Below are 27,529 nucleotides of genomic sequence, written 5' to 3' on the forward strand. Positions count from 1 at the left end.
GTCAATTCTTCTTCGATCTTCCTTATTCATTGTCCGGCTTTCACATGCATATGAGGCGAGTGAAAACACCATGGCTTGGCTCAGGAGCACCTTAGTCTTCAAGGTGATATCTTTGCTTTCCAACACTTTAAAGAGCGCTTTTGCAGCAGATTTGCCCAATGCAATGCGTCTTTTGATTTGTTGACTGCTGCTTCCGTGGGTGTTGATTGTGGATCCAAGTAAAACGAAATCTTTGACAACTTCAACCTTTTCTCCATTTGTCATGATGTTGCTTATTGGTCCAGTTGTGAGGATTTTTGTCTTCTTTACGTAGAGGTGTGATTCATACTGAAGGCTGTAGTCTTTTTTTTTTTTTTTACAAACCAGTGTTTATTTTCCGTCAACCTCATTTCCATTCTCTGAGAAACTCAGAGCAGCTTAAGACCACTCAGTGGTAGTTCCCACCCACTCGGTGGCCTGAGCGGTGGGGGCTGCCGACCAGTCTTCAGTTGCAGGCTGAGCACTCCAGTCTTCAGTAGGGAACTGCTGAATGGGCACAGAGGGCACCTGCACGCCTTCGGACCAGTCTGCAACCTCAGGCTGAGCAGCAGTAAATTCAGGAGCAGGAGCAGTCCATTCACCCTGAAACTCTTCCTTGGTGACAGCCTTTTCAGCAGTGGCCTGCTCTTCCTTTTCAATCTCTTCGGGATCTCTATAGACGTACAGGTCAGGCATGACCTCCCACGGGTGCTCCCGGGAGATGGTGCCCCGCATGCGCAGAACTTCCTGGGCCAGCATCCACCACATCAGACCCACCGAGTGCGCTCCCTTGTTGTTGCACGGGATAGCAATGTCCACATAGCGCAGAGGAGAATCTGTGTTACACAGAGCAACTGTGGGCAGGTTCACGTAGGACGCCTGTGTGAGAGGCTGGTGGTCGGCCCTGGGATCGGTAACCACCAGAAGACGCGGCTCTCGGAAGGCCTCCTGGATCTGGTTAGTGAAGGTTCCCGGAGTGAAGCGCCCAGCAATCGGGGTGGCACCAGTGGCAGCGGCAAACTTCAGCACAGCCCCCTGGCCAGTATTCCTGGAGGATATGACAGTGACGTCAGCTGGGTTTTCAATGGCAACAATGGCCCGAGCTGCCAACAGAAGCTTCTCCCAGGTCCTCTTCAGGTTTATAATGTAGATGCCATCACTTTCCCTTTTGTAGATGTACTGTTCCACCTGGAAGTCAAGGTTGGTGCCACCTAAGTGCGTTCCTGCTACAAGAAATTTGAGGACATCCTCATCCTTCATCTGCAGGACATCAAGGGCTCCGGACATTGCGACAGTTTCCCCTTTAAGTTACGCCAGGAACCCAAGACAACGCCGTATGGAACCCCCTGTGGGTAGCGCGGAAAAGCAAGGCTGTGGTCTTTGATCTTCATTAGTAAGTGCTTCAAGTCCTCTTCACTTTCAGCAAGTAAGGTTGTGTCACCTGCATAAAGCAGGCTGTTAATGAATCTTCCTCTAATCCTACGAATATTGTATGAATATGCTATATTTTGTTTATCTGTTCATCCGTTGATGGACATTCGGTTGTTTCCATCTTTTGGCTTTGTGAAAAGTACTGCAATGAACATTGATGTACATGTTATTCAGCCATAAAGAGAAATGAAGTCTTGATGCATGCTGCAACATGGATGAACCTTGAAAACATCACGCTGTGTGAAATAAGTCACTCACAAGAGAACAAAAATTGTATGATTCCATTTATATGAAATATCTAAAATAGAAGCGTGGATGCAGACTTCAGTAGTGGTTGTCAAGGGTGAGTAGGAGGGAGGGGGAAAGAGACTCATTGCTTAGGTGTCTTAGTTATCTAGTGCTGGTCTAACAGAAATACCACAAGTAGATGGCTTTAACAAATAAAAATTTATTCTATCATAGTCTAGGAGGCTAGAAGTCCGAATTCTGGGTGCCTGCTATAGGTAAATGTTGTGGGGGAAGGTCCTTGTCATCAATCTTCCCCATGGTCTAGGAGCTTCTCAGTGCAGGGACCCTGGGTCCAAAGGACATGTTCTGCTCCCAGCTCTTCTTTCTTGGTGGTATGAGGTCTCTCTCCTCTCTGCTGGATTCTTTCTTTTATATCTCAAAAGAGATTGACTCAAGATATGACCTAATTCTGTACATTGAGTCCTGTTTCATTAACATAACTGCCTCTAATCCTGTCTCATTAACATCACAGAGGTTAGGACTTACAGAGCATTGGATAATCACATCAGATCACAAAATGGTGGACAACCACATAATCCTGGGAATCATGGCCTAGCCAAGATGGTACCTATTTTGGGGGAACACAATTCAATCAGCAACATTGGAGGACACTGAGCTTCTGTTAAGGGTGATGAGAAAATCTGGGAACAGAAAATGGTGACTGTTGCACAACATGAGGAACACAATGTCACTGAATTGTACATGTGAAGAATGTTGAAATGGCAAAAGTTTTGTTACAAATATATTTACCACAATAAAAAAATTAGGGTTGGTTTCCAGGAGGTGAAACATAAGTCCCATTTCTTAGATGTGGGTTCTGTGTAGCGACTTCCTTCCAAAGAGTACAGTATGGAAAGGGACAAGGGTAGAGTAACTACAGTGTAGAAACCTGACAAATACTATGTAACTACAGTGTAGAAACCTGACAAATACTATGTCAGACAGGTGATCAAGGTCAATATCAACAGTGGTAAGTCAGGTTGACAGCTTGAACCCTTGCTAGGATGTGATGAAATGTCATTTTGCCTTTGTGATCTTGCTTACAATAACCCATGATTCCTGTCGAATCATGAGAAAAACATTAGACAACTTCCAGTAGAGAGGTGTTGTTATGGGTTGAATTGTGTCCCCCCAAAATGTGAGTAGGAATCCTAATCCCTATACCTGTGGATGTAATGTGATGTAATCAATTTCCATAATGTAATCTGGTGTAATGCAAGCACCATCACATAATATAATCTAAGGCAATGTAATCAATTGATCAGTTGAGGTTGTACCAGTGTAGGGTGGATCCTAAACCTAATTGCTTCTGTTATATAAACAGCAGCATAGACACAGAATTGACACCTTTGAACTGTGATGTTGGCGAAGATTATTGAAGGTACCATGGACTGCCAAAAGAACAAACAAATCTGTCTTGGAAGAAGCACAACCAGAATGGTCCTTGAAAGCAAAGAAGCTGAGACTATGTCTCACATACTTTGGAGATGTTATCAGGAGGGATCGGTACTTGGAGAAGGACATCATGCTTGGTAAAGTAGAAGACCAGTGAAAAAGAGGAAGACCCTTACTGAGATGGATTGACACAGTGGCTGCAACAACCGCTCAAGCATAGCAATGATTGTGAGGATGGCGCAGGGACAGGGCAGTGTTTCGTTCTGTTGTATATAGGATTACCGTGAGTCAGAACTGAGTTGATGGCACCTAACGACAACAACATCAAGACACAGAAAGACACACACAGAGATGACTGACAACATGTGAGGGTCATCTACAAGCAAAGGAATGCCAAAGATTATTGGCAGACACTAGAAGCCAAAGAGAGGCTCACAGAAGGAATTGACATGGCTGACACCTTGACTTGAAATTTTAGCCTCCAGAAGTATGAGAAAATAAATTTCTGTTCTTTGTTGTTGTTGCTATTTAAGGCCACCCAATGTGGTACTTCCATTAAAGCAGCACTAGGAAACTAAGACAAGCATCCTACAAAACGTCTGACCAGTCTTCCTCAAAACTACCAAAGTCATCAAAAACAAGGAAAATCTAAGAAACTGCCACAGTCAAAACCGAAACCAAACCAAACCCATCGCCGTCAAGTTGATTCCAACTCATAGTGACCCTATAGTCAAGAGGAGCTTGAATAAACATGATCATTGAATGTCATGTGATATTTTGGATGGATCTTGGAACAGATAAAGAACCGTATGTAAAAACTAAGGAAATCTAAATAAATATGGACTTTTAGTTAATAATAAGGTATCAGTGTTTGGTTCATTAATTGTGACAAAAGTCCCTGGGTGGTACAAATTATTAAACTCTCAGCTAGTAACTGAAAGGTTGGCAGTTTGAACCAACCCAGAGGTGCCTCAGAAGAAAGACTTGGTTATCTTCTGAAAAGTCACAGCCTTGAAAACCCTGTGGAGCAGTTCTACTTTGCACACATGAGGGCACCATGATTTAGAGTCGACTCGACGGCAACCAACAACAACATAAATGTGACAAATGAATGATACTAATGTAGGAGGAACTAGTCCCTGGAGAAGGACATCATGCTTGGTAGAGGGTATGGGAAAAAGAGGAAGACTCTCACTCAGTGAGATGGATTGACACAGTGGCTGCAACAATGTGCTCAGACATAGCAGCGATTGTGAGGATGGTGCAGGACCAGACAGTGTTTAAGTTCTATTGTACACAGGCTCACGATGAGATGGAACTGACTTGACAGCACCTAAGGACAATAACAATGTAAGGAGTCAGCAATAAGGGAAACTGGGTGTCAGGTATATGAGAACTCTCCATACTACCTTCCTAATTTTTCTGTAAATTGAAAACTGTTCTAAAGAATAAAGCCTATTAAAATTTCTTTTTTAAAAAAAACGGGGGCTGGAAATGGTGGATGTCTCCTTACCTGTCACTACCAAATCCAGGGCATCACTGTGCTCCGACCAGCCTTTGTAGCTCCTGTATTGGCAGCGGTAATTCCCTGCAGAGTTTGCATCCATGGGGTGAATGGTGAAAACAGCCGCCTCCTTCTGATATCCCAATATTTCATTGACCTGCTGGTACTTAGAGTTTCTCAGAATCTTCAGGTGGTATAAGTACGACTCAGGAGCTCCCTTGCACAGGATCTTCACAGTCTCATTCCAGGGAACCACAGAACCTGGTACGGCAGATATGGTAGGAATAGAAAAGTTCCCTGGAAGAGAAATGGAGCCCAGATTTAGTTGCGCTGACATGGAGAAATTACATGTTTGTATGTGTTGTTGTTGTTGTGTGCCGTCGAGTCAATTCTGACTCAGAACAACCTTGTAGAACGGAGCAGATCTGCCCCACAATGTTTCCAAAGCTTTAAGTCTTTGCATGAGCAGATCACTGGTCTTTCTCCTGAGAAGCCGCTGGATGGGTCTGGACCACGGACCTCTAGGTTAGCAGTAGAGCACTTAACCATAGCGCCACCAGGGATCCTACATATATAAAACCAAAAAAAAACCTTGCTGTCATCAAGTTGATTCTAACTCATAGGGACCCTGTAAGACAGAGTAGAACTGCCCCACTGGGTGTCCAAGGAGCACCTGGTAGATTCGAACTGCCAACCTTTAGGTTAGCAGCTGAACTCTTAACCACTATGACACCAGGGTTTCATATATATGAAAAAGCTTAAAACTGAGGGTTGTTTATGGCTGAGTAATATTCCATTGTACGGATATACCACATTTTGTTTGGAGCCCTGGTGGCACAGTGTATAAGAGCTTGGCTGCTAACCAAAGGGTTGGCAGTTCGAATCCACCAGCCACTCCTTGGAAACCCTATGGGGTAGTTTTACTGTGTCCTATAAGGTTGTTATGAGTTGGAATTCACTCAACAGCAGTGAGTTTTTGGTTTTTTTGTGGTCATTGGTTGCCATAGAGTTGGCTCTGATTTATGGCGTCCTCAAGTACAACAGAACAAAATGTTGCCTGGTCCTGTGCCATCTTCACCATTGTTGGTACGCTTGAGTCCGGTGTTGTGGCCATTGTGTATTTTGAGTGCCTTACAACCTAGGGGACTTACTTATTTATTAAAAAAAATTTTTTTATTGTGCTTTAAGTGAAAGTTTAGAAATCAAGTCAGTCTCTCATACAAAAACTTATATACACCTTGCTATATACTCCTAGTTGCTCTTCCCACAATGAGACAGCACACTCCTTCCCTCCACTCTCTCTTTTCGTGTCCATTTGGTCAGCTTCTGACCCCCTCTGCCCTCTCAACTCCCTTCCAGACAAGGAATGCCCACATAGTCTCATGTGTCTACTTGATCCAAGAGGCTCACTCTTCACCAGTATCATTTTCTATCCCATAGTCCAGTCCAATCCCTGTCTGAAGAGTTGGCTTTGGGAATGGTTCCTGTCTTGGGCTAACAGAAGGTCTGGGGTCCTTCTAGTCTCAGTCAGACCATTAAGTCTGGTCTTTTTACAAGAATTTGGGGTCTGCATCCCACTGCTTTCCTGCTCCCTCAGGGGTTTTCTGTTGTGTTCCCTGTCAGGGCAGTCATCGGTTGTAGTTGGACACGATCTAGTTCTTCTGGTCTCAGGCTAATATAGTCTCTGGTTTATGTGGCCCTTTCTGTCTCTTGGGCTCATAATTACCTTTTGTCTTTGGTGTTCTTCATTCTCCTTTGCTCCAGGTGGATTGAGACCAATTGATGCATCTTAGACGGCTGCTTGCCACCTTTTAAGACCCCAGATGCCACTCTTCAAAGTGAGATGGAGAATGTTTTCTCAATAGATTTTATTATGCCAATTGACTTAGATGTTAGGGACTCATCTTTCAGCACTATATTAGACAACATTCTGTTGTGATCCATAGGGTTTTCATTGGCTAATTTTTGGAAGTAGATCACCAGGCCTTCTTCCTAGTCTGTCTTAGTCTGGAAGCTCTGCTGAAACCTGTCCACCATGGGTGACTCTGCTGGTATTTGAAATACTGTTGGCAGAGCTTCCAACATCACACCAACACACAAGCCACCACAGTATGACAATCTAACAGATGGGTGGAAATTCCCATAACATAAAATTAGCCATTTTAAAGTGGCATTTAATACATATACAACATGGTGCAACCCATCACTGCTATCTAGTTCTGGAATTTCTTCATCACCCCCAAAGGAAACCCCACATCTCTTTAAGTAATTACTCCCCATTTGCCCCTTCCCATGGCCCCTGGTAACCACTAATCTGCCACGAGCTTTGCTTGGTGTTTTGTTTTTGTGGTAATCTTTATCAACATCCAATTCTGCTTGAGTGTGTGTGTACTTGTGCATGTGAATGTGTGAGTGTGAGGGCTCACAGAGATGGAATTGGTGGATAGGGAACAGATGGGAGGAGGCACTTAAAATGAAGGTACTTGGAACTTAGATGGTTAACGTTCTGGGCTGCTAACCATAAGGTTGGAAGTTCAAGTCCACCCAGAGGTACCTTGAAAGAAAGGCCTGGCGATCTACTTTTGAAACATCAGCCATTGAAAACCCTATGGAAATGAAACAACCAGAATACAAATAATGAGAATATTCATGCATCATGAAGAATGTAACTAATGTCACTGAACAATTTTGTAGGAAATTTTGAATGGGGACCTAAGTTGGTGTGTAAACCTTCACTGAAAACACATTAAAATATGATTTAAAAAGAAAGAAAAGAAACGCCTGTGGAGCACAGTTCTACTCTGATGCACGTGGGGTTGTCATGAGTTGGAGCTGACTGCATGGCAAGTGTTTTTTGTTTTTTGGGGGGCTGTTGGGGGGGTGACTTAGAGAAACCATGTCAATTGATCAAGACCACTAACCTGTAGAGTGGCCAAGCCTGCTTTGGAAACTAGGACTATTTTACTCCAGATTCTGAGCCCTTTGCCCTGCAGGTGGGGCAAGCTCTCTATCCTGGAATGGTTTGAGTATGCAGTGTGAGGGACAACTCACAAGAGCTTCTTATGTACATGATAATTACTTCTGTGAGATAGAGCCAGAAGGCTAGGGGCTAGGAACTGGGTGCTTTCATAAATGAGCTTTGGGACAGAACAGAATTTGGAAAGGTTTGGGGTCAGGAAGGTGCTGGTTAGCTTCCTGGTCCCAGTTCATTCACGCTGAATGGCCTTAAGCAAGTGGTTTTGCATTGTGAAGACTTTTGTTCTCAGTTTAGGAGTCCTGGGTGGTGCAAATGGTTAGTGCACTTGGCTGCTAGCCAAAGGGTTGGTGCTTTAAATCCACCCAGAGATGCCTCAGAAGAGAGGCCTGGTGATCTACTTCTTAAAAATCAGGCACTGAAAACCCTATGGAGCACAGTTCTATTCTGACACACTCGGGGTCAGCATGAGTCAGAATCTACTTGTAGGCAACTGGCTTGTCCTCAACTTTAATCCCAATACCAAAATTGACCAGTAGGGGTCAGGACACTCAAAATGGGCTGGTTTCCTTTACACAAATATATCATCTCTGTGCTTTGCCACTGTGTTTTCAGTATTTTATTTTAGACCTGTTATCAGTGTGTTCAACTGCAGCTCTGTCTCTGTAGAAGGGGATAACAGGGAGCTTGCCCCTCCCCACCAGGACTGTTGTCAACCAAGACAAACCTGATAACAGGTGGCTGTGGAAGGTGTTCACTACGCCCTCTGAAGCCTGATGATATTCCATGTGCTCAGTACCACTCAGTCAGCAATACATCTGTACATTCGTTATTCCAGAATGTATAGAGAAATGTTTATATTACTTCAGGCACATTGCTAATCATTGGCACTACAGGTAGTTTCCTATTTATGGTGTATTTGAGTTACGATGAACCACACTTATAACAGTCTGTTTTTTGTACATCTTATTGTTTTTTTTATTGTTAGTAGTATGTGCTACATATAATGTTGCGGCAGATAATTTACCAGTGTTATCATTCTCAGATGTTCACTTGCAGATGTTCAATGCTATAGTTTATAAAGGTGCTGATAAAAAAAAAAAGGCAATTAAAAAAAAAAAGAGGTATTCATTCAATTTATGTCAGAACTGACTTAAAATGGAGTTGTCAGAATGAAACCCAGTTGTAAGCTGGGGACTACCTGTGCAAGAATGACCTAAACTGGTGGATCTCAACAAAGGGAAAGCTTGCATCTCAGGGGGGACAATGTGACAATGTCTGGAGCCATTTTTGGTTGTCACAACTAGGGTGAGATGTACTATTGACATCTAGTAGGTAGAGGCCAGGGTACTGCTCAATATCCCACAATGCCAAGACAATCTCCCTCAATAATTAACCCACCCACTGCCATTGAGTCCATTCTGACTCATAGTGACCCCATAGGACAGAGATGAACTTCCCCATAAAATTTCCTATGCTATAATCTCTACCTACTGAAGCAGACTACCACACTTTTCTCCCACAAAGTGGCTAGTTGGCTCAAACAGCTGATCTTTCAGTTAGCAGCTGAGTGCTTAGCCACTATACCACCAGGGTTCCTTTAACAAAGAATTACCTGGTCCAAAACATCAGTAATGCTGAGATTGAGAAATTCTGACCTAAACAGACCTGGTTAATGTCTTCAAGGAATTGATGATGTGGGAAATGTCAGATATTAATTATTAATTAAAAATACAAACCCAAACCCAAACCAAAACAGTTGCCATCAAATTGATTCTGACTCATGGTGACTGCATGTGTGTCCGGGTAGAACTGTGCTCCATAGGGTTTTCAATGGCTGATTTTTCAGAAGTAGATCGTCATGGCTTTCTTGCGAGACTCTGGGTGTACTCTAACTGCCAACATTTCAGTTAGTAGCCTAGCACTTTACACAACCCAGGGACTCACTCTCTCTCTGTAGATAGATAGATATAGGTAGTCTTCAACTGGTCCTGTTTCTTCAGAGAACCCTGACACATACAGTGAGTTTATCTGAAGATTAACCATTGAAGGGTTTTAAAAGGAAGGTAACACATTTGTATTTAAAAACACAAATAATCCAGACTATATCACTTAGAAAGAGCTGGATGAATGGATGAATGTGTAGTTCACACCTATTAGGAGGTCAAATAGAAGCTAGGGTGAAAGAATATGTAATAGTACCTTGGAATTAGGCAGTGTCCCTTTAAATAAAGTGAAAGAAATAGACTTGGAAGAATTAGAATGTGAAAACAAGCCGATTGGACACAGACGCCACACTAGGATTGGCGTCACCCAGTGTGGTGTCACCCCCCCCAACCCCGGACCTCCTCCAGGACCAGACCATACAGAATCCTCAGTCATATTTATTATCAGTATTAATCATAGAATAATATCTGATCAATGTAAATTGTTTAAATGTAGTATTTCTTAGATTATATGAATACTAACAACAAAATTGTTTTGTAAAATCTTTCTACATTGAATTACATTACTAGTACAACATTATTGGTAACCGAGTAGAGGCCTTTTTTTGACTTTTCTCTGGTTTTTCCTTTAATTACTACTTCATTCTCAAAAAAGTTGTTGTTATAGGTTTGCAAATACTACTTACCACAATATTGCGGCTAAAACACCAGAAAATCTGACAAAATCAGCCGCTATAAAAACACTGGCAGTAACAGAAACGACAGTGCATGCAAAACCACGTGATTCGAAGCTTCATGGTAATTGGGTAATAACGACGGCCTTGGCCAGACAGCATCAGAGGGTTCAAAAAGTAAATTAGCATAGGGTTTTAGCCTGGAGGGTCTATTGATACATGTGAGCTGGGCTTATGAAAAAGATTTTTGTTGTTATAACTAACTCTGGGGATTTTTTTTTTTAAATAATAAATTTCTCCTGACATACAGCACAAAAACTTTATAGGCAGTCATTTTTGTGTCATCCCCTCTGATAGTGCCACTTGGTGAGGTCTGCACGTCCCACATGCCCCTAGTGACACCACTGATTCGACATAGGGCAGGATATTGGGCAATTAGAGATGTCTCCTGACTTTCTCACTCCTACAGTTGTGACATCCTGTAAATAGAGATCTCTGACAGAGAAACAGCCTAATGGAGACAAAGGTTGTAAATTCAGATCTGAGCACTATGAGTTTGAGGGGCCGGGGAACACCAAAGTGAAATGGAAATTTTGCAAGGCAAACATAGTGGAAACAACAGGAACAAGGAATAAAATCAGAATTCATTTGGGCTTTAGCGTATCACTCCAGCCCTGCTAACCCAGAGCTGAGGGCATAAGAGGTTTCAAGGAGATTTAGGGAACACTTACGTTCCTGCGCCTGAATCCTCTGTCCCAGACAGAGCACTGGAAGAGACAGAAATTTATGAAAAATTAATTTGCTTGTTTCTAATCTCTATAACAAACCACCCCAAATAATGACATGTTGTCAGTTGCCGTTCATTTGATTCATACTAATGGTTTTTTTTTTTTTTTTTTTAATGGTTACCCCAAGTGTGTAGAGTAGAAGTGCTGTATAGGCTTTTCAAGGCTGTGGCCATTTGGAAGCAGATTGCTTATCTTCCAAGGTGCCTCTGACTGGGTTCAAACCACCAACCTTTTAGTTAGAGCACTTAACAGTCCATTGCACCACCAAGGACTCCATAACAATAATGACACATTAAAAAAAAAAAAAAAGACCAAACCCATTGCCATCCAGTCGATTCTGGCTCATAGTGGCCCTATAGCAACCCTACAGGGCATAGTAGAACTGCCCCATACGGTTTCCAAGGAGCATCTGGTGGATTCAAACTGCCGACCTTTTGGTTAGCAGCCATAGCTCTTAACTACTACTCCACCAGGGTTTCCTAATGGCACGTAGGTTAAAAAATTATCCTCTTCCACAATAAATTCTTCTTTGTCTAATCTTATCAAAAACCCCTCCGAAGAATGACATACAGGATAAAAAATATTTTTTCTTTGACAGCAAACACAACTTTTAAAGGTCATCTTTTAGCTCCATTTTCTAGTAAGATACCAGCCCCTAAGACTGTCCCCTGTAGGAGCACTGGAACCACCATGAATCTCCAGACAGTTTGCCATAGACTGAATACAGGCAACCAAAAGCCAAAAGCTAGCTTTAACTTAGGAAGAGGCAGAGGTACGGATATCTGTGTGAGTCATTTCTTCACTAAAGAAATCAGTATCTCCTTGGTAACCACTGAAAGCACTGAGTCCTCCTGTTAAGAGAGACCCTGACAAGTTTGGGTTTCCCCCATCTTCCTCTCTAATCCACTGTCATTTCAATCCACCTTAGTTACAGGACTCACCGAGGCACAGGAGCTTGGTGCCTTTGGGGATCATGATGCAGACTCGGCCTTTGTTGGTGCATATTTACAGTAGGACAGTACGTAACAACACAGTAAGATCCACGGAAGTGTGAGATCAGAGCCTCTCATCAGATTTCTACATCTATTGGCCCCAGAGGAAAGAGGAACAGTTCATTACTAAAGAACTTAGTTCCTGATTGCTCCCGAGTGGGGTCCAAGAAGAGATCTGTGTTCCTGTTCACGTTTCAAACCAGAATTGAGTGTTTTCCTCAAACCAGTGTCTAATGGGGATCAAATTTTCACCTTTGGATGAGATTCCACATCCAAATGGAGGGGCCTGGGACAGAATATAAAGTGGATGCCATACAGAGATTTTCTTCGTGGTATCATCAGTAAAAAGTCTTGTGTCCTTGCCTGTTCTTGACCCCAGTATCCTCTCTTGGCTTCATGGATGATTATATTCACTTGGATTTGATCAAGCAGACAGTATGCTGTTATACTGGAGGCTATCTCAATGCCTGAATGTACAGGAATTTTCTCAGGAGCTATTTAATATCTCTAAAGAAAGAACCTCCAAGTTTTCTTTTGTTGTAAACTCGTATCACTAGTTCTTCAAGTATGGTAGGAAAGCCAAGTATTTTAGATTAAACTTGTAACTCACCACCTCATTTTCATTGTAATACATCACTCTTGCCTTCCAACACACTAAGTATTTTGAATTCCTGAACCTCTCTTTTTTTTTTTTTTATTAACTTTTATTAAGCTTGAAGTGAACGTTTACAAATCCAATCAGTCTGTCACATATAAGTTTACATACATCTCACTCCCTATTCCCACTTGCTCTCTCCTTCTTGAGTCAGCCCTTTCAGTCTCTCCTTTCGTGACAATTTTGCCGGCTTCTCTCTCTCTCTATCCTCCCATCCCCCCTCCAGACAAGAGTTGCCAACACAATCTCAAGTGTCCACCTGATATAATTAGCTCACTCTTCATCAGCGTCTCTCTCCCACCCGCTGACCAGTCCCTTTCATTTCTGATGAGTTGTCTTCGGGGATGGTTCCTGTCTTGTGCCAACAGAAGGTCTGGGGACCATGGCCACTGGGATTCCTCTAGTCTCAGTCAGACCATTAAGTTTGGTCTTTTTATGAGAATTTGGGGTCTGTATCCCACTGATCTCCTGCTCCCTCAGGGGTCCTCTGCTGTGCTCCCTGTCAGGGCAGTCATCGATTGTGGCCGGGCACCAACTAGTTCTTCTGGTCTCAGGATGATGTAGGTCTCTGGTTCACGTGGCCCTTTCTGTCTCTTGGGCTCTTAGTTGTCGTGTGACCTTGGTGTTCTTCATTTTCGTTTGCTCCAGGTGGTTTGAGACCAACTGATGCATCTTAGATGGCCGCTTGTTAGCATTTAAGACCCCAGATGCCACATTTCAAAGTGGGATGCAGAATGACTTCATAATAGAATTATTTTGCCAATTGACTTAGAAGTCTCCGCAAACCATGTTACCTCTCTTGTTTTTTGGAAGGTAAATCAGCTCCTACATTTTGTGCAAATTTAAGCCATACCTTCTTTCACTGCATTTCTTCAATTTCCACATACATATTTACTTTCAGTCAGTTGGAAATTCAGATATGTAGATTGCATAAAATTGACCACATTCTAATTTTCTTTTTTGTGGTTTGTATCTTATTTATTCCTTTGTCTTCATTTGAATGGAGGTTTGGTGTTGCTATGAATTGGATTATGTCCCCCAAAAGATATGTTGAAGTTCTAGCCCCTGGTATTTATGAATATGACTTATTTGGAAATAAGCTCTAAGTTATTTAAGTTAACATGAATACATACTGGAGTAAAATGCTCCCTAATCCATATGAGTGGAGTCCTTATAAAAGAGAAGAGACGCAGAGACACACACAGAGGGGAGATGGCCAAGTGAAGATGGAGGCAGAGATGGAATTATGTTGCAGCCACAAACCAAGGAACTCTTGGGGCTACCAGAAGTTGGGAGAGGCGAGAAAGGATCTTCCCCTAGAGCCTTTGGAGAGACGTAGCCCTAGTGATACCCTATACTCAGGCTTCTAGCCTCCAGAACTGTAAGAGAATAAATTTCTCTTGTTTTAAGGCACTCATTTTGTCACACTTTGTTATGGCAGCCCTAGGAAACTAATGTAGGTGAAGAAAAAAAAAAAAAAAAAGACCTCTCTTACTTGGGTATTCAAAGTGAGGAGAGGAGTGGTGGAAAATTCCTGGGTTATAGAGGTAGAGTGATCTAATTAAAAATATTATCTTTATTGCTTAAAAGTGATGTGGTTTTCTAGACGAAGGGAATATTTACCAATTCATTGAATTTCAGGAACTTGCCTGGGTCACAGCAAGGACTCAGTGTGTTAGCCAATTATAACTTTTGGGGTAATCTTGTTTCCTCCTATTGTGGAACAGAAATGGTAAAGTGGCTGAGACTTTTTCCCACATATAACGTATCTTGAAGAGTTCATGTTCTTTTCTGTCAACCACAGAAAGAGGGAGACCTTCAACGGGATGAATTGGCACACTGGCTGCAACAGTGGGCTCAAACACAGCAATGATTGTGAGAATGGCACAGGACCAGGCACCATTTCATTCTGTTATACTAAGGTCATCACGAGTCAAAGCCGACTCGACAGCACTTAACAACAACATATTGTTTTCTCTCTCTTTTGAACATATTTGATATCAGTTTCATTAGATTCTGTCCTCTCCTGAGGCCAGATGAATAATGGTGAAATCTTAATTTTTGGCTGGACTTAGGGATAGCAAAATTTTTCTTAGACCTCTAGGTTCAACCCCAAATTCTAGCCTAGGGGTCAGCAAACCTTTTCTGTTAAGGGCCAGATAGTAAATATTTTAAACTTTGTGTGCCGTACAGACTCTGTCTTAACTACTAAACTCTGTCTTTTTAGTGTAAAAGCAGCCATAGACAATATGCAAATGAATGGGCACGGCTGGGTTCCAATAAAACTTTATTTCAAAAAATGGGTAGCGGGCCAGATTTTGCTTGCAGGCTGTAGATTGCTGATCTCATCCTAGAGTCCATCTATCTCATCAGACTTATTTACATAATATTTATTATTTACTTATTAGTATTTATATAATAAAGTGATATCTTGAATATTTTGGATGGGGATGTGTTCTGGAGAGAAGTGGTTGTAGTCTTGGTAAGTCAGGTATTCATGTGGGCTGACTTTAAAAAAAAGTTGTCATGGAGTTGACTCTGACTCATAGCGACCTCCTGTACATCAGAGTAGAGCTGCGCTTCATAGTGTTTTTAATGGCCATGACCTTTTGGAAAGTAGCTCTCCAGGCCTTTCTTCTGAAGCACTTTTGTGTGAATGTGAACAGTTAACTTTTTGGTTAGCAGTCAAGCACTTAACCATTTGCACCATTCAGGGCCAAGTGGACTGACTTTAGCTCCATCTTTATACCACCAGAGATCCTTCTATCAGCTCTGACATTTCTTAATCCAACAAGGGAAAAAATGACTGTGAGGTTTTGGACAAGTAACTTCCCTGTGCAATTTTCTTACATAAACTGTATTATTTTGAGACGTATTCCTAAGTGTTCTCTCTCTTTTTTTTTAAACTCATATAATTCTTAGAATGTCTTCCTAAATCAACAAGTAAAAGACTTCATGGCTTAGTATAATATTATCACTACCAATATGCAAAACAGTTATCTTCTCCCATATACTTTATAGACATTATTTCAATATCATTTTGAATCTATTACTGATGATGCTACTTCACCTTTTTCTTTTTCTTCATGTTGATGGCTTTTGTCTCAATATCAGAATATTTATAGGATTTTTTAAATTTAAGTATTTCACCTGTTTAGTTTCTATTAATTTTCCCTGAATGCCTTAGTTGCCCACTGATGCTGTAACACAAATACCACAAGTGAATGGCTTTAAAGAACAGAAATTTATTTTATCACAGTTCTGGAGGCTAGAAGTCCAAATTAGAGTCTCAGCCATGTTGATTTCTTTCTTATTGGTGGCCCTGGGCATTCTTTGGCTTGTAGACAATCATCATATGGTGTCCCTCTTCCTCCATGTGTAGTTCCTGTGTCTATTCAGAAGTGATTAGGTTTAGGATCCACCCCACACTGGCATAGCCTCATTAACATTAGGAAAAGAAAGCCACTTTTTCTAAACAGGGTCCTATTTATGGGTACAGGGGTTGGGGTTTTAATACATACTTTTGGAAGATACTATTCAATCGATAACATTGAAGTATAATAAAAATTTCCAGGAGAGTCATATAGGTCTATCTTCATTTCATCTAAATTATTTTTTTCCCTTATCCACATTTTTTTAGGGACTACATTTGTGTTGTTTTTGTAGTTAGTTTCCATCGAGGTGATTCCAACTCATGGTGATTCCCCAAGTGTATCGAGTAGAACTGTGTGCTTTGTAGGATTTTCAAAGCTGTGACCTTTTGTAAACAGATCACCAGGCCTGTCTTCCAAGGTACCTCTAAAACCAAATCCGTTGCCATTGAGTGGATTCCAACTCATAGCTACCCTATAGGACAGAGTAGAACTGCCCCATAGAGTTTCCAAGGAGCGCCTGGTGGATTCAAACTGCTGACCCTTTGGTTGACAGCTGTAGCTCTTAACTACTATGCCACCAGGGTTTCCAAGGCACCTCTGGGTGTGTTCAAATCACCAACCTTTTGGCTAGTAGTCCAGTACGTAACTGTATCACCCAGTGACTCCTTGTATTTGTGTAGCAATACTTATTCACATGTTGGCTGTGTTTCTAGAGTCACCTTGTCCTCTGTAGTTAATGTAGTGTAAATGAAGGAGGCTGTCTTAGTTATCTAGTGCTGCTTTACCAGAAATACCACAAACAGAATTTTATTTTCCCACAGGTTAGGAGGCTAGAAGTCTGAATTCAGGGTTCTGGCTCTAGGGGAAGTCTCTCTCTCTGTTGGCTCTGGAAGATGGTCCTTGTTTTTTTAGCTTCTGCTTCCTGATTTCTTGGACATCTCCATGTGTCTTGACATCTCTCTTCCCCTATCTCTGCTCGCTCGTTTGCTTGTTTAATCTCTTTTATATCTCAAAGATAAACCCTACACTAATCCTTCCTCATTAACATAACAAAGTCAAGCTATCCCCAAATGGGATTATAACCACAGGCATAGAAGTTAGGATTTACAACACATATTTTGGGGGACATACTTCAATCCATAAAAGAAGGCTTTGCTTCAAGGAGGAGGAAGGGGAGCTGCCCTGTCCCATTGACCTCAGAGATACAGAAGAGGAGTGGCCAGTGAGGATCACATGCTGGGGTGCACTCCACCTTAGAGTAGGCATGGCACATCTCCCTGAAAACATAGTTGAAACTTATAGTTTTGAGAAATGTTGGATGATGCTTTTCTTAGTAGATTCTAATATATAAAATATTTTTATAGTAAAGAATAAATGGCAGCATGACTTAAATATGTGGTGTATGTGTGTAACCTTCTAATAAAACAAAGCTTTGTTATTGTGAAAAATGAGCCTGTCTCAGGATATGCCACATGTTCCAGGCGGCCAAAATACATTGACCAGCTGGTTCTGTTGAGATGGTGACAAGTGTTATACCTTAGACTGTTGTTGTTGCTAGTTGGTGTCAACTCAATTCTGACTCATGGTGACCCTACTTGTGTAGAGTAGAACTGCTCCATAGGGCTTTCAAGGCTGTGACCTTTCAGAGGTGGATCACCAAAGCTGTCTCCTGAGGTGCTTCTGGGTGAGTTTGAACCACCAGCCTTTTGGCTAGTAGTCAAGAGCTTAACCGTTTGTGCCACAAGGGACGCAGTATCCCTTAGACTAGAGTTTCTCAACCTTAGTACTATTGACATTTAGAATCAGATAATGATTCTCTGTGGTAGTGGGGCTGTCTTGGGCACTGTTGAATGTTTAGCAGCATCGCTAGCCTCTACTCTTGGATGCCAGTAGCAACTCTTCCCAGTAATGACAATCAAAAATGTCTCCAGACCTTGCCCAAAGTTGCCCCCAGCTGAGAAGTGCTGCCTTACAGTGTGTGCTGACATGTACAGGTTGAAGAAATGGACCTTGTTCTGAAACATCACTGAACTGCACGTATTGAATAGTATCCCAGATGGGACCCTTCCTTGAGCTCTCAGGCTCTACAGGATATTGAGTTCACTTAGGGTCACAGAACATAGATCAGCCCAGTAGGAAGTTTCTCTAGGACATATTTTCATGTACACATCCCTAAAGCTTCCCTTTAAACCATTACTTCCTGGGATTCCAACAATTAGGCCACTCCCATAATTAAGTCCGGATATCCTATTTTTCCATCTCAGGTATTGTGATTTGGGAAAAGGACTCACCTTCTTATGCTAGATATGTTGCTGTTGTTGTGTGCTGTTCAGTCAGTTCCAATGGATAATAATCCTATAGGGACAGGGTAGGACTGCCCCATAGGGTTTCCTAGGCTGTAATCTTTATGGCTGGAGCTCTGGTGGCGCAATGTTTAAGTGTTCGGCTGCTAACAAAAACTTTGGCAGTTTAAATCCACCTTGGAAACCCTATGGGGCAGTTCTACTGTCCTATAGGGTGGCTATGAATTGGAATTGACTCGAAGGCATTGGGTTTGGTTTTGGTTTTAATTTTTATGGGAGCAAATCACCATGTCTTCTCTCCCATGGAGCAGCTGGTGGGTTCAAACTGTTGACCTTTCGGTTAGCAGCTGAGCAGTTAACTATTGCCCCATGAGGGCTTCTTATGCTAGATATATTGACCTATACATTATAGGGTAAGGGAAGTTGGAGTTCCTGGGTGGCACAAATGGGTGAGCACTCAACTACTAGCAGAAACGTTGGTGATTTGAACTCACTCAGGGGCACCTCGGAAGAAAGGCTTGGCAATATGCTTCTGAAAGGTTACAGCTTTGAAAACCCTGTGGAGCAGTTCTCTGCATACATGGGGTCACCATGGAGTAGAATTGACTCGACAGCAACTAACAACAACAACAACAACAAAGAAAATTATATGGAAATTTAACCACCCTCCAAAATCCTTGCCTTAACTCTACATCCAAGCTGAAACCATGTGCTCAAAAAGCCACAACTAAGTTGGGGTCAGAGAAAAGCTCACCTGCCCTGGTTGACCCCAAGCAGCCAGACCCTTGTCTCTGGGGTGCTCTGACCTGCAATTCCAGGTAACGCTATCATATCTCTGCCTTCCCTTAATTTAGTTTCCAGCTCTCACTAAAGCACACTATGCTTGTTTTACTTTCTTAGATATTGCTCATCTCTGTAAGCACAAACCAGGGGCCCACTAGAACTGACCCATGCACCAGATACAGCATGTCAAGCCTTAGCACCACTCTTAAGCATCTTTTACACACCCATCACAACAGACGAAACTGAAGAACTTCTTCCTTTCCATGCATAGCTCTGGTTTTCCCATGATTTGAACTGAACAAAAGTAACTGAATTGCTGGAAAATTTTTGAGCCAAACAAAAATCAAAGTCCTTAAATCAAAGCCTCTCTCAAAACCCATGAGTGGACCCATCCCTTACATCCATAATGCAGTATTTGTCCATAGAGGGTGGTGCAGCAGACAGAAAAAGGGCTCAGGAGTCCTCTACTTTGGACCCAATAGCAGTCGACAATATCGCCATATTATGTGACCTTTGATAAGACACTTAATCTCCTTGATTTTTTCCAGTTTTGCAAGCTGAGATAACAAGCCCTGATAAATTTTATGCAAAAACACACTCCACAGAACTTACAGGTGTGATTTCCTGTCCTTGCTGCAAATGAACCTATCGCTTTTATTGTTGTTCATTAATTATTGTAATTTTGATACTAACTCTGTATCCAAAATATCCCTGTACCTGTAGGTTTAGTGAGTCTCCCATAGTCTGATGTTATAATTTCTTGTATTCCTTTGTCCTTCAAGAATCCACCCATATCTACCCATCTCTACTTGATTTTCACCATGCCTCTGTCAGTTTGTCATACTGCAGCAGCTTTCATGTTGCTGTGATGCTGGAAGCTATGCCACCGGTATTTCAAATACCAGCAGGGTCATCCATGGTGGACAGGTTTCAGCGGAGCTTCCAGGCTAAGACGTACTAGGAATAAGGACCAGGTAGTCTACTTCTGAAAAAATTGGCCAGAGAAAACCTTATGAATAGCAGCAGAACGTTGTCTGATATAACACTCAGTTTAAAAGGTGCTCAAAATACAACTGGGAAAGAGCTGCATCCTCAAAGTAGAGTAGACCTTAATGACGTGGATGGAGTCAAGCTTTCAGGACCTTCATTTGCTGATGTGGCACAACTCAAAATGAGAAGAAACAGCTGCAAATATCTATTAATATTTGGAACATGGAATACACAAAGTATGAATCTAGGAAAATTGGAAGTCGTCAAAAAAGAAATGAAACACATACAAACCAATATCCTAGGCATTGAAGAGCTGGAACAGACTGCTATTGGTCATTTTGAATTAGACAATCATATGGTCTATTATGCTGGGAATGACAAATTGCAGAGGAATGGCATCACATTCATCATCAGAAAGAGCACTTCAAGATCTAACCTTAAGTACAAAGCTATCAGTGATAGGATAGTATCCATACACCTACAAGGAAGACCAGTTAATATGACTAGTACTCAAATTTACAAACAAACCATTAATGCCAAAGATGAGAAAACTGAAGATTTTTATGAACTTCTGCAGTCTGAAATTGATCAAACATGCAATCAAGATGCATTGATAATTGCTGGTGATTGGAATCCAAAAATTGGAAACAAAGAAGGAGCTCTAGTCGGAAAGTATGGCCTTGGTGATAGAAACAATGCTGGAGACCAAATAATAGAATTTTGCAGGACCAACAACTTCTTCATTGTAAATACCTTTTCCAACAACATAAACGGCAACTATACACATGGACTTCACTGGATGGAAAACACAGGAATTAAATTGAATACATCTGTGGAAAGAGATGACGGAAAAGCTCAATATCATCAGTCAGAACAAGGCCAGAGGCTGACTGCAGAACAGGCCATCAATTACTCATATGCAAGTTCAAGTTAAAGCCGAAGAAAATTAAAACAACTAAAGTTCATGAGAGCCAAAGTACAACCTTGAGTACATCTCACCTGAATTTAGAGACCAACTCAAGAATAGATTTGATGCACTGAATGCTAATGATTGAACATGAGATGATTTACGGGGTGACATCAAAGACATCATACATGAGGACAGCAAAAGGTCACTAAAAAGAGAGGAAAGAAAGAGAAGACCAAAATAGATGTCAGAAGAGACTCTGAAACTTGCTCTCAAACATAGAGCAGCTAAAGCAAATGGAAGAAATGATGAAGTAAAACAACTGAGCAGAAGACTTCAAAGGGTGGCTCGAGAAGACAAAGTAAAGTATTATAATGAAATGTGCGAAGACCTGGCGTTAAAAAGTCAAACGAGAGCAACATGTTCAGGATTTCTTAAGTTGAAAGAACTGAAGATAGAATTCAAGCCTTGAGTTGCAATAGTGAAGGATTCTATGTGGAAAATATTAAACGATGCAGAAAGCATCAAAAGAAGATGGAAGGAATACACAGAGTCATTATACCGAAAAGAATTAGTTGATGTTCAACCATTTCAAGAGGTAGCATATGATCAGGAACCAATGGTACTGAAGGAAGAAGTCCAAGCTGCATTGAAGGCACTGGCGAAAAACAAGCCTCCAGGAATTGACAAAATATCAACTGAGATATTTCAACAAACAGATGCAGCGCAGGAAGTGCTCACTTGTCTGTACCAAGAAATTTGGAAGACAGCTAACTGGCCAGCCGACTGGAAGAGACCCATGTTTATGCCTATTCCCAGGAAAGGTGATCCAACCCAATGGGGAAATTATAGAGCAACATCATTAATATCGTACACAAGCAAAATTCTGCTGAAGATCATTGAAAAGCAACTGCAGCAGTATATTGGCAGGGAACTGCCAGAAACTCAGGCTGGATTTAGAAGAAGGTACGGAACAAGAGATATCATTGCTGATGTCAAATGGATCCTGGCTGAAAGCAGAGAATACCAGAAAGATATTTACCTGTGTTTTATTGTCCATACAAAGGCATTCGACTGTGTGGATCATAAAAAGTTATGGATAACATTGCAGAAAATGGGAATTTCAGAACACTTAATTATGCTCTTGAGGAACCTGCACATGGATCGAGAGGCAGTTGTTCGAACAGAACAAGGGGATACCACGTGGTTTAAAGTCAGGAAAGGTGTGCGTTACGGTTGTATCCTTTCACCATATCTATTCAATCTGTATGCTGAGCAAATAATCGGAGAAGCTGGACTACATGAAAAAGAATGGGACATCAGGATTGGAGGAAGACTCATTAACAACCTGCATTATGCAGATGACACAATCTTACTTGCTGAAAGTGAAGAGGACTTGAAGCATTTACTGATGAAGATCAAAGACCACAGCCTTCAGTATGGATTACACCTCAACATAAAGAAAACAAAAATCCTTACAACTAGACCAATAAGCAACATCGTGATAAATGGAGAAAAGATTGAAACTGACAAGGATTTCATTTTACTTGGATCCACAATCAACATCCATGGAAGCAGCAGTTGAGAAATCAAAGGACAGATTGTATTGGGCACATCTGCTGCAAAAGACTTCTTTAAAGAGTTGAAAAGCAAACCTGTCACCTTGAAGACTAAGGTGTCCCTGACCCAAGCCATGGTGTTTTCAATTGCATTATATGCATGTGAAAGCTGGAGAATGAATAAGGAAGACCAAAGAAGAATTGATGCCTTTGAATTGTGGTGTTGGCAAACAATGTTGAACATGTCATGGACTGCCAAAACAATGAACAAATGTGTCTTGGAAGAAGTACAACCAGAATGCTCCTTGGAAGCAAGGATGGTGAGACTACGTCTTACATACTTTGGACGTATTATCAGGAGGGATCAGTCACTGGAGAAAGACATCTTGCTTAGTAAAGTGGAGGGTCGGTGAAAAAGAGGAAGACCCTCAACGAGATGGATTGACACAGTGGCTGCAACAAAGGGCTCAAGCATAACAATGATTGTGAGCATGGCGCAGGACCAGGCGGTGCTTCACCTGTAGTATGTAGGGTCACTATGAGTTGGAACCGACTGGACAGCACCTAACAACAATAACGACAATATGATTTTAATGAGGCAGGGTTAGAGGCAGTTATGTTAATGAGGTGGGACACAATCTACAAGATTAGGTTGTATCTTGGGTTAATCTCTTTTGAGATATAAAAGAGAAGTGAGCAGAATGGAGAAGGACCTCACACCACCGAGAAAGAAGTGCTGGGAGCAGAATGCGTACTTGTATCCTTTCACCGCATTTATTCAATCTTTATGCTGATAAGATAATCCAAGAAGCTGGATTATATGAAGAGGAATGTGGCATCAGGATTGGAAGAAGACTCATTAACAACCTGATTTATGCAGAAGACACAACCTATCTTTTTTTTTTTTATTAACTTTTATTAAGCTTCAAGTGAACGTTTACAAATCCAATCAGTCTGTCACATATAAGTTTACATACATCTTACTCCGTACTCCCACTTGCTCTCCCCTTTTGGTTCAGCCCTTTCAGTCTCTCCTTTCGTGACAATTTTGCCAGCTTCCCTCTCTCTCTATCCTCCCATCCCCCCTCCAGACAAGAGTTGCCAACACAATCTCAAGTGTCCACCTGATATAATTAGCTCACTCTTCATCAGCATCTCTCTCCCACCCGCTGACCAGTCCCTTTCATGTCTGATGAGTTGTCTTCGGGGATGGTTCCTGTCCTGTGCCAACAGAAGGTCTGGGGACCATGGCCGCCGGGATTCCTCTAGTCTCAGTCAGACCATTAAGTATGGTCTTTTTATGAGAATTTGGGGTCTGCATCCCACTGATCTCCTGTTCCCTCAGGAGTTCTCTGACACAACTTATCTTAATGAAAGCAAAGAGGACTTGAAGCACTTACTGATGAAGATCAAAGACTACAGCCATCAATATGGATTACAGCTCAGTGTAAAGAAAACAAAAATCCTCACAACTGGACCCCTAAGCAACGTCATGATAAATGGAGAAAAGACTGAAGTTGTCAAAGATTTCATTTTACTTGGATTCACAATCAACACCCATGGAACTAGCAGTCAGGAAATCAAACAACATATTGCATTGGGCAAATCTGCTACAAAAGACCTCTTTTAAGTGTTGAAAAGCAATGACGTCACTTTGAGAACTAAGGTGCCCCTGACTTAAGCCATGATATTTTCAATAAAAAAAAAAAATAGCCTCATATATTTGTGAAAGCTGGACAATGAATAAGGAAGACTGCAGAAGAATTGATGCCTTTGAATAATGGTGTTGTGGAAGAATATTGCATTCATCATAGGCTGCCAGAAGAATGAACACGTTTGTCTTGGAAGAAATACAGCCAGAGTGCTCCTTGGCAGCAAGGATGGTCAGACTTCCTATCATGTACTTTTGACATGTTATCAGGAGGGACCAGTTCCTGGAGAAGGACATCATGCTTGGTAAGGCAGAGAGGGTCAGCGAAAAAGCAGAAGACCCTCAATGAGATAGATTGACAAAGTGGCTGCAACAATGGGCTCAAACATAGCAACGATTGTGAGGATGGTGCAAGACCAGGCAGTGTTTTGTTCTGTTGTACGTGGAGTCACTATGAATGGAAACGGACTCAATGGCACCTAATAACAACTAATTGATTCTCTTGTCTTTGTCCACTGGAGCTAAGATATGGGGCTGAGAGTTTGTGAAGGGAAATATTTGCCTACCTAGAAATGGATCTAACCTTTTTCAAGTTAAGATATATCCCTGAAAATGATAAAGAACAAAGAAAATTTTGATCCCACAGTGACCTGTGACATATTCTTCTTCCATTCTTTCTTTCCCACTTTTACTCAGGGTCTTCTTCTTTTCATTCATATGACGGTTTAAGCATCTTTCCCCATTGCTGATCATAACTATAACCATGTACTAGCAACACCTAGAAGTCCTGGTGGTGTAGTGGTTAAGTCCTCGGCTACTAACCAAAAAGGTCAGCAGCTCAAATCCACCAGCCAATCCTTGGACACCCTATGGGACAGTTCTACTCTGTCCTATAGGGTCATTATGAGTTGGAACCAACTTGACGGCACCTAACAACAACATCAACACCTAGGAAGAGACGCTGTGAGTGAGGAGAATTCCTGAGGGTACACTGTAGGCTCTTGCTTCAGGTTTGGGCTTAAACTACAAGACTGGGTTCTGGAAGAAGTGTTTATTTATTTATTTATAGTTTTATAAGTTTTTCACACTTCGAGGCCTAAAAGAATGGGCAGAATTAAAGAACTGAGATGGACTACTCTTTCACGTATTTTCAATGAGTGTTGAAACTCTGCAATTCAGCAATCTCAAGTATCTATCATAAAAGATGAACCATGAACTTGGATATATATATATATTCCCTTGGAATATTCATTGCAGGATTGAGTGAATTAAAAAAAAGTGCCCAAAAAGAAGTGGTTAATTTAATTATGGATCAAAAGTGTAATGGATTACCAGGAAGGGACTCAATATTATGGAAGCATATTTAATGATATGGAGACCTTAAGTAGGAATTACACTGTACAGAAAGGGAGAGAGGAAGAGATAAAGGGAGGGAAGGATAGGGGGAAGAGACAGAGACAGAGAGAAGAGGAGGAGGAGAGGGGAGGGGAAGGAAGGAGAGGGAAGGGGAGAGGAAGTAAGGAAGGGGATAGGAGGGTATGGGAGAGGAATTTCTGACAAATGATATTTGGAAAAATCACTTGTTGATTCTCTCATGAACCTAGAAACAAAAATCCTTAAAAGATTTAACCAAATCAAATCTAGCAATATATAAAAATGATAATACAATGTGAGCAAATGGGATTTATTCCAGGTATGTAAAGTTGGTTTAATGTTCAAAGGACAATTTGTTTTGCCATATATTATAGAACTAATGAGTAAAATCACACAAGAATCTCAATAGCTGCAATAAAAGAATTTGATAAAATTCAGCATCGTTCATAACTTAAATAAAACCCCTAGCCAATTGGTAATACAAGGTAATTTGCCTGTTGGTATCTCCCACTAGACTGAGGTCCACGAGAATACAGATGTTCTTCACTAACATTTGCTTCAAAAGCTTATAGAATATGTTGTGTCTCTATAAAAACTTGTTTGAGGAATTAATCTGCTGTGGAAATACATTATGATTTCTAGAATCACATCAATAGAATATCAGAGAAAGTGGGCCAATTATGGTTGAATTTCTAGAATGCGCGGGTGATTTTGTTAACAATACTGAAATGGCTGGAGAATCATAATAGCATCCTAAAATAGCTGGGGCTTTTCTAAGAGGCTCTGAGATTTTAGAGATGATCCTATAGGCCTCCAGACTCCAGCTGTTGTTACCTCAGAGACAAGAGGCTGGATTTGAGAAGGAAGGATGGTGCCCATGGGAGAATCCCTCCAGAACTTTTTATGTGTGCTCAGGGGCTAGGAATCATGCCTTGATCTGGGCTTAGCGTAGAGAGAGTTCCACGTACACACTGGAATCAGTTGGTGTGTCCTCAGATCTCTGGGAAGTGGGAGTGATTTTTTTCTGTTTGAGAATCCAATGGCTCAACTCTGAGTATGTCACCTCTTGTGGGTCTTCTACTTCAGGGTCCTGGAAGAGGTAAATGGTGAGTAGGGTGTGCACACATTTATGGCAACTAGGAGGGAATAAGACTGCATTGAAGAGGGTGGGCTGAGGAGGACTTACCTCCCTATTCACCATGCCATCCACCTCAGGCTCTCTGTTCGGTATAGGGACATCTGCAGGGGACAGAATTTATTGAAACATCTGAAACGGAACTCCTGGATCCTGATTTCAGAAACACAGATACCAATACGCAGAGAAATGCAGTGGGTACCTGAGGCTATTCAGTTTCCAAAAGCAGAGTGAGAAATTCTCTCTTTCTAAATTCAAAAGTCCCTCCCATTAATAGCTCCTACTTTCCATCCTATTGATTCTCCTACTTTCTTCCTTACATGGCTTCTTCTCCTAGATGTCTGTCCCTGCACTGGATGTTAAAAGGATATGGTGAAGAATTAGGCAATGGCCTGTGAGCTGAGGGAAGGGACAGCAGCACTGCTGCTCTCTCTAGAAAGTTCTATCTCTGTGGTTCCTGCGTTGAGCCAGATATCAACCTGTGAATGCGAAGCCACACCTCTGCACACCATCGCAGCTCCCTGCTCTGCTATGATGACACAGACCTCTTCTTCCTAAGACTTACTCTTTTTGGCAGGGCACCATCGATGAATGAGGAAGAAAACGAAGATGAGGAGGAGGAGGATGACCACTGAGAGACCAATCAGAATGTGCAGGCTTCTGAGGTTACCTGGAGGAAGATGTGACTCCAATAATAAGCAAATCATAGCAACTGCCATTTATTGATTCCCTACTGTGTGCCCTATAATGACACACAATATCTTTAATTCCATGACACTCCTGGATTA

At 41.7% G+C, this 27,529-nt stretch overlaps 3 protein-coding genes across 5 annotated transcripts in view; all 3 read right to left on the minus strand.

The window, feature by feature from the left end:
* FCAR (Fc alpha receptor) overlaps positions 1 to 12,033 on the minus strand; it is a 40,900-nt gene extending 28,867 nt beyond the window's left edge. For all 3 annotated transcript variants that reach the window (XM_049901168.1, XM_049901169.1, XM_049901167.1), the window contains exons 1-3: positions 11,960 to 12,033; positions 10,962 to 10,997; positions 4,646 to 4,933 (exon numbers count right to left, since the gene is read on the minus strand). In XM_049901168.1, the coding sequence (XP_049757125.1) occupies positions 4,646 to 4,933; positions 10,962 to 10,997; positions 11,960 to 11,993 (358 nt within the window). In that variant the 5' untranslated portion in view covers positions 11,994 to 12,033. The remainder of the gene's footprint in view (positions 1 to 4,645; positions 4,934 to 10,961; positions 10,998 to 11,959) is intronic.
* On the minus strand, positions 329 to 1,389 carry LOC126085600 (40S ribosomal protein SA-like). The gene has a single exon (XM_049901166.1). It carries the CDS (start codon positions 1,303 to 1,305, stop codon positions 418 to 420), a length of 888 nt encoding a protein of 295 aa, XP_049757123.1. The 5' UTR covers positions 1,306 to 1,389; the 3' UTR covers positions 329 to 417.
* A 14,516-nt stretch (positions 12,034 to 26,549) lies between the features above and the next one.
* Positions 26,550 to 27,529, minus strand: part of LOC126086191 (killer cell immunoglobulin-like receptor 3DL3) — a 39,726-nt gene continuing 38,746 nt past the window's right edge. Inside the window, exons 10-12 of the mRNA XM_049902372.1 lie at positions 27,307 to 27,411; positions 26,793 to 26,845; positions 26,550 to 26,696 (exon numbers count right to left, since the gene is read on the minus strand). Of these exons, the coding sequence (XP_049758329.1) occupies positions 26,550 to 26,696; positions 26,793 to 26,845; positions 27,307 to 27,411 (305 nt within the window). The remainder of the gene's footprint in view (positions 26,697 to 26,792; positions 26,846 to 27,306; positions 27,412 to 27,529) is intronic.

This window comes from Elephas maximus, chromosome 11, assembly GCF_024166365.1.
Source record: "Elephas maximus indicus isolate mEleMax1 chromosome 11, mEleMax1 primary haplotype, whole genome shotgun sequence".
Classification (NCBI taxonomy): domain Eukaryota; kingdom Metazoa; phylum Chordata; class Mammalia; order Proboscidea; family Elephantidae; genus Elephas; species Elephas maximus.

Bases quoted from the DNA above. Each gene is read 5' to 3' on its own strand.
- LOC126085600 (XM_049901166.1), bottom strand. From the start codon at position 1,305: ATGTCCGGAGCCCTTGATGTCCTGCAGATGAAGGATGAGGATGTCCTC.